At 32.5% G+C, this 11,362-nt stretch overlaps 1 protein-coding gene across 1 annotated transcript; it reads right to left on the reverse strand.

The window, feature by feature from the left end:
- Nucleotides 1-3,426: 3,426 nt before the first annotated feature.
- On the reverse strand, nucleotides 3,427-10,963 carry LOC120199770 (putative aminoacrylate hydrolase RutD). Its single transcript, XM_039200786.1, has 11 exons — nucleotides 10,809-10,963; nucleotides 10,509-10,707; nucleotides 10,166-10,248; nucleotides 9,894-9,994; nucleotides 9,160-9,255; nucleotides 8,679-8,732; nucleotides 7,976-8,124; nucleotides 4,439-4,556; nucleotides 4,037-4,124; nucleotides 3,698-3,882; nucleotides 3,427-3,481 (listed from the first exon to the last, which is right to left on the reverse strand). The coding sequence occupies exons 2-10, from the start codon at nucleotides 10,613-10,615 to the stop codon at nucleotides 3,716-3,718; spliced, it is 963 nt and encodes a 320-aa protein (XP_039056717.1). The 5' UTR covers nucleotides 10,616-10,707; nucleotides 10,809-10,963; the 3' UTR covers nucleotides 3,427-3,481; nucleotides 3,698-3,715.
- Between the last annotated feature and the right edge of the window lie 399 nt (nucleotides 10,964-11,362).

Genomic DNA, 11,362 nt, shown 5'->3' on the forward strand with positions numbered 1-11,362 from the left:
TGTCGATATTTTTGTTCCAGAATGAATGGAAAACAGGGTGCAACCATAAAGTGTCGATCCATATATAAAAAGTGTCGATCCCAAAAACATCGAACCCAAAAATATAATGTAATATGTAATTTTTCAATCTAACCGGTACAAGTATACCGGTTTTATGAGAGAATATGTCTAAATAATGTGTCGACACTATTTTAGTTTGTGTCGATATTTTTGTTCCAGAATGAATGGAAAACAGGGTGCACCCATAAAGTGTCGATCCGTATATAAAAAGTGTCGATCCCAAAAACATCGAACCCAAAAGTATAATGTAATATGTAATTTTTCAATCTAACCGGTACAAGTATACCGGTTTTATGAGAGAATATGTCTAAATAATGTGTCGACACTATTTTAGTTTGTGTCGATATTTTTGTTCCAGAATGAATGGAAAACAGGGTGCAACCATAAAGTGTCGATCCATATATAAAAAGTGTCGATCCCAAAAACATCGAACCCAAAAGTATAATGTAATATGTAATTTTTCAATCTAACCGGTACAAGTATACCGGTTTTATGAGAGAATATGTCTAAATAATGTGTCGACACTATTTTAGTTTGTGTCGATATTTTTGTTCCATAATGAATGGAAAACAGGGTGCACCCATAAAGTGTCGATCCATATATAAAAAGTGTCGATCCCAAAAACATCGAACCCAAAAGTATAATGTAATATGTAATTTTTCAATCTAACCGGTACAAGTATACCGGTTTTATGAGAGAATATGTCTAAATAATGTGTCGACACTATTTTAGTTTGTGTCGATATTTGTTTTCCAGAATGAATGGAAAACAGGGTGCACCCATAAAGTGTCGATCCATATATAAAAAGTGTCGATCCCAAAAACATCGAACCCAAAAGTATAATGTAATATGTAATTTTTCAATCGATCCATATATGTTTGATTATATTGTATGTATATTTTCATTCAGTTGAGATGGGTTATGTATAACAAAACAATCTATCTCGCATGTGAGTACTTTATTCCAACCATGTGACAAGTGTGACAACTCCATCAACTCACAACTCAGCTTTGAACTCAATCAATATTGTCTTTTAGCTTGATGGTTCATAAAGCATGTTACTTGAACAGTATGAATTAATTATGCAATTTTCATGTTCAATTTAACACTGCATTTCAAATTCATTTCATATGTAATTGGAGTTTGAATTTAAATTTCAATTTGAGTTTGAATTTCAATATATATTTCGGCTCCACTATAAATATTAGCCCAAGCCAATATGCATGTTATCATTGATTATTCATAATTTCCATTGTTTTTTTTCTAACGTTTAAACGCGAGGGAAATCCCGACCATTGTATTTTTTGGTCAACTTTAAAGCGTCAGAAACGTTTCGGGCGTATGATCTGGGTGTTATACAAGAAATGTAACAAATAGCAACTAAAATCATAAGTTGAGTACCACCCAAATCATAAGTCCGAAATACTTCCGATGCTCATCAAAATCCAAAGCTCATATGGTGCCAAGCAAAAGGAAATCAAAATCCAAATCTCATATGATGCCAAGCAAAAGGAAATCAAAATCTACAACTTGAGTTTGAACATTGATATGATATGTTCAGTTGTTATCATGTTGGGATTTTCTCGTTTTTGATTGCTTTGATAGTTGTTCTCTTGCTTCTTCAAGTGTTCTTAAGGTTATCCTTTGAGTGAGTTTTAAGATATTAATTTAGTAATTATAGGCGTCTAATGATTTATTTTTTACGTTACGATATATATTATTATTAAATTAAAAATTCTAAATAATATTTTATAAAATATCAAAACAATCAAATAATTTTTTGTGTAAATGAAATTATTAAATTAATATTGTAGGTGGAAAACATGAAACACTGTTAAAAAAATTGAAACATAAATTACATAACTTTTAAAAAAAGTATCGATCCTTTTTATAAAAAGTATGGACACTTTCAATATAATAGGTAAACATATGATGTAATAGGTAGCGCTTATATAATGTAATAGGTATCGTTTATATAATGTAATAGGTAGTGGTTATATTGTAAAGTGTCTATCCTTTTTATAAAAGTGTCCATACTTTTTTCACTGTGGAAAACATTAATTTAAGGTTATCTTTTGAGTGAGTTTTAAGATATTGTAAAGTGTCTATCCTTTTTATAAAAGTGTCCATACTTTCAATATAATATAATGTAATAGGTAAATTTGCAATGCTATCGGTATAAATATACCGGTTTACTTATAAAATAGGTAAATATAAGCGCTACCTATTACATTATATAAGCGCTACCTAGTATGTTATTGTATTTTATAATATTTCCGGTTAAATAATATAACATAACCGGTCTAAATTTTAACCGGTCACTTGTTTAACCGGTCACGCCGTATATTAGCCGTTTTTTAGGCGCCGCACCGCAGAACTACCCAAGATTTGTATGAAACAATGGCAAGCAGGGATGGACTTAGCAAGCGAGCGACGCTCCCTAAAAATTTCAAATTCTTATAAATCTAATTTCACTCTCTAAAATTTTATAAATTATTCAGTCCTTAAAATTTTGTAATTTCGTCTCTCCTAGCATAAAATTCTATGTTCATCCCTGGTGGAAAACAATTTCAGTTGCATCAACAGCCAGAGTCACGTTCTCTTTTCTTTTTTTATTTCTACCTTTCTTTATAAATTTAAATTTCACTTAATTTTAAAAATTTAATTATTATTTTTTTAAAAATTGTGTATGATATATGTATATACATACAATGTGTAACTTGGACTTTTATTTCTTTTAGTGTTTTTTTTTAACAAAAGAAACTCTTTTATCTTTAGAATCAATTCTTATATCTTGAATTATAATAACTTGTCTTTTGGTTAAAATATATACTGCATGTTTGATCCTTACTTCTAAATTTTAATCATATGTGAATTTATTTTATTCTAAAAATAAATCAATATTATTTGAAAACAAATACATTGAACTATATGCTTGCTAACAACAAAATAACTTCAATTAATATTACCGCTGACATATGTTAATATTGAAAACTTTATTTTATTTGAGTAAATTGAATTTCAAAAATTAAAAATAAATTTGATTCTAATCCCTCCATTTTTTTAATTTTAAATTTGATTACTTAAAAATTAAATTGATGAGTGGAAATCAAGGAAGCATCAAGCAGGAGGCAACTCTTTACATTTTAGTTAAAAGAAATGTAATCCGTTTTATGTAAGAAAACATTTATTCATCTTATACTGTGTTGGTTAATATGAAATTCATCTCCTCAGCTTCATATGGTACACAGAATCAAAGGGCAGGCAGGCAGGAAAGAACATGTTCATCGCACACATCCACCAACTTAGCCTTCTCTTCCACCTTCCACCTGTTGGTTTGGCTTATATATTAATATGGTTTGCATGATAACATACCACGTAGATGGGGGGTAGTGTCATAGTGGTGACAAATTTATGAAACCTGCAAAAACAAAAAAAAAACAAAGAAGATTCGAGCAAATCAAGTCGAGTCTGGGTTTATTCCACACTAAGGCTTTGGGCGGAAAATTTGTTAATCAAATGGTTATGAATATCGACTATTTGATTAACAATTTTCTATCATTGCTCATTTCCATCCTTCGTACCAAGTAAAACCTAAAACTAGTTTTAGACCCTAGGTAAAGATGCACAGAATTTACCAGTTCACAAAATGGGACTATTTTTGGGTAGAAGCTTCAACTCTAGTTGGTTTTAGCCTCTGTAAAGCACTTCTTGCATACTTCAATGCCATCATAAATAGACTGAATATATATAATATGTAAACGAGAATCTTTGCCAAGATTCTGTTGGTTTCCCGTTCTACGCTTGTTGTGCTTGACGCTTCTGTTACACCTCAACCCAAATAAAGTAAGAGCCCAAGTTAGACATTACAAACACAAGTAGATTAGAGAGGAATACTAAAATTTACTGCATTGAACTCAATCTGATGATCTGGTGCAGGAGAAAAGAAATTTCAAATTTAGACAAGAACACACACCGGAACTTTTCTTGGGGAAATTGTTCCAGTCATGCGGGCTCATCTTCATTTCCGATGCCTTTACCAAGTCGAGAAGAGCTTGATTAACCTGAAAATTAGTGAATAATTCAGTCTAGTAAAGGTTCTTGCCTCAGGCAAATACAATAAATTAGAACCAATGAATTTTATCAGTACTGAGATACAGTTTATGTATCTACTAATAATGGAAGGTACCCACTTTGTAAGTTATTATTCCACTCTCATGCATCAACTAATCATTCATTCACATGCCAGAATATTACTTTCTCCACTCAATTCTACAAGCTCTACATGTTCTTTTGTTAACATTTTCACGTATGAAGATTCTCAGGGTGAATGCCCCTGATGCCTACATCAAATGACACTTTGATGACGAAAAATTACCTCTTCTGTTCTCTCATGAGCTACCAGATGTCCCCCATGAAACTCTAACATTCTAGCAACAGGTTGCAGCTTCTGGGCAAGCCTCCTTGCATGATTTATTTGGGCAATGACATCTTGCCTGCACATTGAGAAAATGTTACATTAGCAGATTGTAATGTGTTTCTAAAGAGATCATCATCATGATGCACAAAAGAAATTAGGATATTGCTGTTTATTTCAGATATAGAACACCACAATCCCTATCAGACTTGTTTGTATATATGAGGAGAGATCTACCTACCCTCGTGTAAAACAGAGTTTTACATACCTTCGTAAGTTTTTCTACAATTGATATTTTAACCATCCAACTGTTGAATTTCATTTTTCTATTCCCATATATTATGCATGTCTAGTTTTAATTAAATTGAAAATATCTAACAATTTATTTTATGAAAACTTTTCAGCTGTTAAATATATTAATGGATACTTTATTTTGGATCGACATGACAAAGATGTTGAATTATTCGAAAATTTATAGGCATAATAAGTATAATTGTCGTAACCGGTTTTCGTCTGGGCACGAATTTTTTACTTGGCGAAAAAAGTGATGTGAATAAATGATTTTTAAAATAATTTGGGAGTCGCCATCGGCCTTTTGGATCAGGTAGGCCGAATACCTAAAAATCATCATTTAAAAGAGTTTTTAAGAAAACATTGATTAAAAGATAAACTGATCTGCGTTTTAACCAAAAATTCATTATTTTTAATAATAAAAAGGGATTCGTGGTCGATTACGTTTAGGGAAGGATTAGCACCCCTACAACGCCCAAAATTGGCACTTTTTAATTATAAATTATCTCTATTATTAGAAATTTAAAAATTCAAAATATATTTAATTTATAATCCTATTATTTCAAAATTATAATTATGAAAAAATATTAATAAATAAAATATTAACTTATTTAGAAATATCAGAAAAGGACTTCTAGGTGCCTTAAGACAACTCTTTTCTTCGATATTAAAAAATAAATAAATAATTAAAATATATAATTTATAAAATAGATATTTAGTAAAAATATCAGAAAACGGACTTCTAGGTGCTTTAAGACATTCATTTTCTTAATATTGAAAAAATAAATATATATTAAAATATGATTATTAAAAGTAATTTATGAAATATAGGATTTTAACAAATAAACAAATATTATTTATTATATATATATATATAATAAATAATAAATAATAATAATAATAATGAAATAATAATTAAAGCAATAAATAATAATAATAATAATAATAATAATAATAATAATAATAAAATAATATTACAAATAATGATTAAAATAAAAGGAATTAAAAATATAGTATTAAAATGTAAAATATTAAAAAATCATAGTCAAAAATGAAAATTTAATGATTAAAATGTAAAATTATAAAACTAGAGTACTAATTCGAAATATATAAAAGATGGGCATTAAAAGTGTAATTTAACCATAATTCATAATACGGGACTAAAACAAAAATATTAAAATTATTGAGGACTAAATATATTATTTATCCTAATTATATATGCAGTTAAGGACTAAAATAATATTAAATAAATTTAGAAGACTAAATTAAAATAATTAAAAATTGCTTTCAGTGACTAAATTGCAAGGATTACAAACTAGGATGGCTACGGAAAGGTTTTGGCCATGCGCGAAATTACAGATATACCCCTCCCAAAACGGCGTCATTTGGGAATGGGACATTATCTCATTATCTCATTTTCTTCTTTCTCTCTTCTCTCTCTAACTGAGAGAGAATTTTTAACTCTCTCGCCTCTCTCTAAAACTGAGAGAGAGACCACCGACCGACAGCCGTGCTCCGGCGTCGGCAACCACCCCTGTCGATGGCCGGAAAATTTCAAAATTCCCAAAATAAAGATCAGAACGTCCTAAAGACGAATCCGGTGTCCTTTTTCTCTAAAAAGCCTTGTAATTACCTAGATCTACAGAAATACTCTCGGTATTTCAATTTCTTTTGCGGCGTGTGGAGGTTCTGACGACGGCGTAGCTTCCTCAGTGGTAAGTTTTCTCACTCTATTCTCTCTTTGCTTTTTGATTTGTTGATGTGGGTTTTGTTTGGCTTGCTGTTGTGGTATGTTCGGGTTCTTGCTCCCGTTTCTGTTATCTCCGGTTCTTCCTCTCTGTTCGTTGTTTTTATTTTGCAGGTGAGTCGAGGCTTTTATAGCCTCGACGAAACGCTCTTCGAACCGGTCACAGAAGGGTTTCTCGGTGAGTCACCATAGCTATGGTGGTGACTCACCATAGAGCTCAACGTGAGGCGATGACGAGGCGTTTCTGGAGGCTTCGATGGGGGCGGCGTGGCATTACTGAAGCGTCGGCAACAGACGTGTGGCCTTCTGGAATCAACGGAGGCGGCTGAGGACTTCTGGAAATAGTAGAGGCGACTGGGATAGGGTTGAGAAACCCTAACTGAAACCATCTGGGCCGTTGGATCTTGCCAGATCCAACGGCTGAAAAGAGCTAGCGGCTGACTGAGATGATACAAACCTTAAATTTGGTTTAGGGTTTAGCTAGATCCAGGTTGGGCTTGTATCTGATTGGGCTTGGGCATGTAAACTGGGCCGAATTGATTTGTAATTGGGCTCCGGATTTTGGGCCTGCAATGTATTAAAATTAATTAATTATTTAATAATAATATAATATAATAATAAAACAAAATAATAATAATAAATAAAACAAATGAAATAAAAACTAGTGTCTTCAATAATGATATTGATAAATTCAACGGTTATATGATTAAAATATTAATCGTATAAAAACTTACGGAGGTATGTAAAGCTAACTTGGTTTTACAAGTTCAACTTGCAAATTGGAACCGTTAAGATCAGAAGGTTGGTTTCACAAATAGGTTGTATTTCATTTCACAGCAGACAAACCATCATAAATCACACTGAGATTTAACAGGAAATTCCCACACTGAACTTTGTTCGATAATTGAAGGTTTTTTTTATGGCTTAAAATTGTACCCACAGTTCTAATCAGAATCAATCATCACCGTTAACTAAACGAATAACTAATGTAACAATTGAGTCAAATTAACTTACCAAAATAAGGTCCATTTACACGAAAAAAACAAAAAAGGGAGCACCTACAGATTAAAGCTTATACCCCATTTTATGCAGAGAATTATTACTAGGCCTAGAAATCGCATTATCTAATTGTAATATCAGTTGCAACTAGCTGAAGCAACAATAGATTTCTGAATGAACTAGGAGGATTAACAATAGACTAATATAACCCACAAATAATGTGCCATATTCATTGAGGATAAGAGTATAAAGAAGATGATTCTATTCTCTTTCTCTCACCATATGCTAAACCTTGGAAAAAAGATAGAATCATTCTAGTATATGTGAAGTGCAACTAAAATCTAAAAACTCAATTAACAATAACTATTTATATTCGGCAAAACCATAGATTGATACATCCTATGAGAATTTGAAAGCATCAAGTATTATGAAAACTGTTCAGGGTCATAAAAATGTAGTACCTGCCATGTATGACTGATACAAGAAATCCACCCGAACGGATTAAATCAATTTCTGCTTGGGTCATTTTATGTCTCCAGCATGCATTGAGTTGACCTTCAAACCCATAGTTAGATTGCATGCCACTTGCTGTTATGCCTTTTACATAATCCTGCCAAGAACAAGCTAGCATCTTGCCGTTAGCATCTTAGGGTTGATCTAGAATTTATACAAACAGTAATATTGTTGGACAAACATCAAATGAGCTGGAAACCTTGCATCATTGCTCCTGACAAACTATGATAAAAAGAACCAAGTTTAATGACTTTGATAGATAATCAGGTAAGTATGGCATCATCCTAGAGAAAAAAGATGATGAGCATATTTCATATTTAGAGGCATTTTCAATAGGAAAAAACCATGATGGTTTCTTGCAACTATAATTTAATATGAAGCATATGTCAGAGTATTCAATCAAAGGCAACCGGGACATAGTTGAACCTTGCAGAAAAAAAATATCACTCTTCGATATGTTGCCCAGCTAATGCTATAGCACAATATCATGTATCCATCACCAAGAAAATCAGAACATCCACTCAAACAAATATATTTTTATCACTAGGTTATGGACTTAAGCGAACAAAGAGTAAATTTATCATCTCTAGATTGATCAATATGATTGTCATTCAATGGCTAGTAACAACTCTCAGCCTTAGTATTTCTTACTTGATACAAAATTGCTCTTCTAGTGTTAGAACCAATGACCTCCTCAAGAAATTCCTGCAATCATAAGTAACAAGAAATTCTATGAGTTGTTTTTTTGAGTGAAAAACACACACACATATACTGAATATCAAATTTGACCTTGTTCAACTCACAAGACTCTTAATTTGACATTGCAGACCACTAGTTTCGAGAGTTACGAAGCATAAGCTAAACTAAACCTCACTGTCATGACTCACAACCAAATACAGTTATCTGCAATTTCACATTCTATGTAATACAGATAGGGGTGTGATTATTGGATACTGCTTTTTGAGTACGCATCTGAAACAAATATGTTAAAATTTTTTTTTTTGGAAATGTCAGATCCCTATATCCATGTCCGAATATGAGTAAGACATTGGTAAATTAGGACAGATAAAGAGTTGAAGCAACATAGTTGATATTCACAAAAAATGATATTGTTAACAAAGAACAAAATTACTTCTGAGTAGTGCGTGTCTAAGTCCACTGCTGCTCTTTGCTCAGGAGTTTTTGCCTTTAAAAATCGAATTGCAATGAATATAGATTTCCGGTCAAGCTGCAAGAGAGTAAAACAAGTTAAACACCAGGTCTTGCAGATGTAAGATCCAAAAGTATAGCCAATGGGAACAGATTAACTTTCTATCAATAAGATAATTCCATTACTAGTTATAACTTATAAACAGTATAAACATCATCATATTGGATGATGACTGGGAATTAGCTGTTATGCTTCTTTCTCAGAAACGATGATATACCGGTGAGAAGTGACATCTGGAGAAACTTGATAGATCAAAGAAGTCTTTCTAAACTCAAAGAGGAACTGCTTAGCAGATTATGATAAACCTTTTTTTACTACAAATAATGGCTTTCCTTTTTCTTTTCACAGTTTCGTTTTCCAAAATTGAAAACTGATCTGCTATGTAGTGTCAAAATCTATCCTCTGTGTTCTACAGTTTAGCACATGATTCACTCTTAATCTTTACAGTTTCCTTTTAATTTTCTTAAGATGTGCTAACAATGGATTGGTATGCATAAAACTCATCAAGTTTATGACTAAATGAAGAGAAAGGGATAACTCAATTGCCTACTCGTTGTTTGATAGGACTAAATTTAGTAAACATCAATGCTGACTAATGAAAAAGAAATTGAAGACAATCCACGGCCTAATAGAATTATAGAAGATAAAAAAGATGCCTTTGGGAGACATTCAAAACCTCCACCCGTTACATTAAGTAATGCCAAAGAAAGAACTCTATCAGGCACCAATGCCGCCATCTTAAAAGCAATCATAGCTCCTGTTTTTGTATAACAAATTCAATCAACCTTTAGATTAAAAGAAAGATTACAATTTCTTGATAAAGTAAAGAGGAACAACTGGCATTAATACAAACTTAAAAGGTTGAAGGTTTTCTTTCCTTTCTGAATTATTGAATTTGAGCAATGAAAATTCCAATGAACTCACACACCCATAGAATGTCCAAAAACATGGGATCTCTTCCAGCCCAGATGATCCAATAAGGCAATTGCATCTTTTGCCATAATTCTCGTCCTGCACTCACATCCCGAATTTTTTTCTAAGAATTCACTTCCGGAAGTAAGCAAACGCATTACAAAATCCTATGCTTAATACTTAAACTAAAAGAAATTGACTGACTTTAACAAATTACGAACTACAGATTTCCGAGGAAACAGGGGAAGTTCTTTTATTGAATAAAATAATAAAACAGGAGAAAAAGACTCTGAAAGTCAAATCCAGAGACCAAAGTAAAAATTGGATGCAACAAAAACAAAACAAAGGAAATGACTCACGTATAGTCTGATTTTTTGGTGGGAACGGAGCTCCGGCCCATCCCACGATTATCAAAGGAACAAACCTCGATGCCACCGACCTCATTGTGAGCTCCGTCGGATTCCATATCAATCGCCGTGGCTTCATCGTCGTTGGGCCTATCGGTTCCGGCCAATCCCTTGATTCGCGGGCCCCATGAGTCGTGTGTCCCCACCAATCCTGGCCATTCATTCACCAAAATATCAGCTACCCAAGAACAACGAACCATTCAACAAACATTCGAAAATAAAGCCAAAAAAAAAATTCGAAAAAAAAATCACCTATGATTAAGAGAACTTTAGTAGGTCCATGACCGTAAGTCCGGTAATAAATCCGGATCCCATTGTTTAGATCTACGTCTTCGGTGCTCTGCGTCTTCCCTGTCTCGCAATACGGCACCGTCTTTCGAATTGAATTGAGAATTTATGCTCTGCGGAGAATATACAAATCTTTTGAAATAATATGAATTTAATTCTTTTTTATATTTATAGTTTTATTTATACGATCTCAGACTGAGATTATTCAGATTTATTCTTTTCCAGAATATAAAAGAAGATAAATGATTCTATCAAAAAAAATAAAAGAAAGATAAAAGAGAAGCTGCTCAAGGACGACGATACTTATAGGGTTTGGGGCGACGGATGGCGGCACGTGTTCGACGGCAATTGGTTGTCGCCACATTGGAGAGCTGGTTGGCGCGAAATTAGTCAAAGTCGTAATTTAGATCCTCTCCCATTCTCATCTCTACTCTAGAACATCTTTATCTCTACTCTAAAAATAAAACAATAATTCATCTCCGCCATTATCTTTATATAACTACCAACTTTAATTTATT

The sequence above is a fragment of the Hibiscus syriacus genome, unplaced genomic scaffold (assembly GCF_006381635.1).
Source record: "Hibiscus syriacus cultivar Baekdansim isolate YM2019G1 unplaced genomic scaffold, ASM638163v2 tig00005465_pilon, whole genome shotgun sequence".
Classification (NCBI taxonomy): domain Eukaryota; kingdom Viridiplantae; phylum Streptophyta; class Magnoliopsida; order Malvales; family Malvaceae; genus Hibiscus; species Hibiscus syriacus.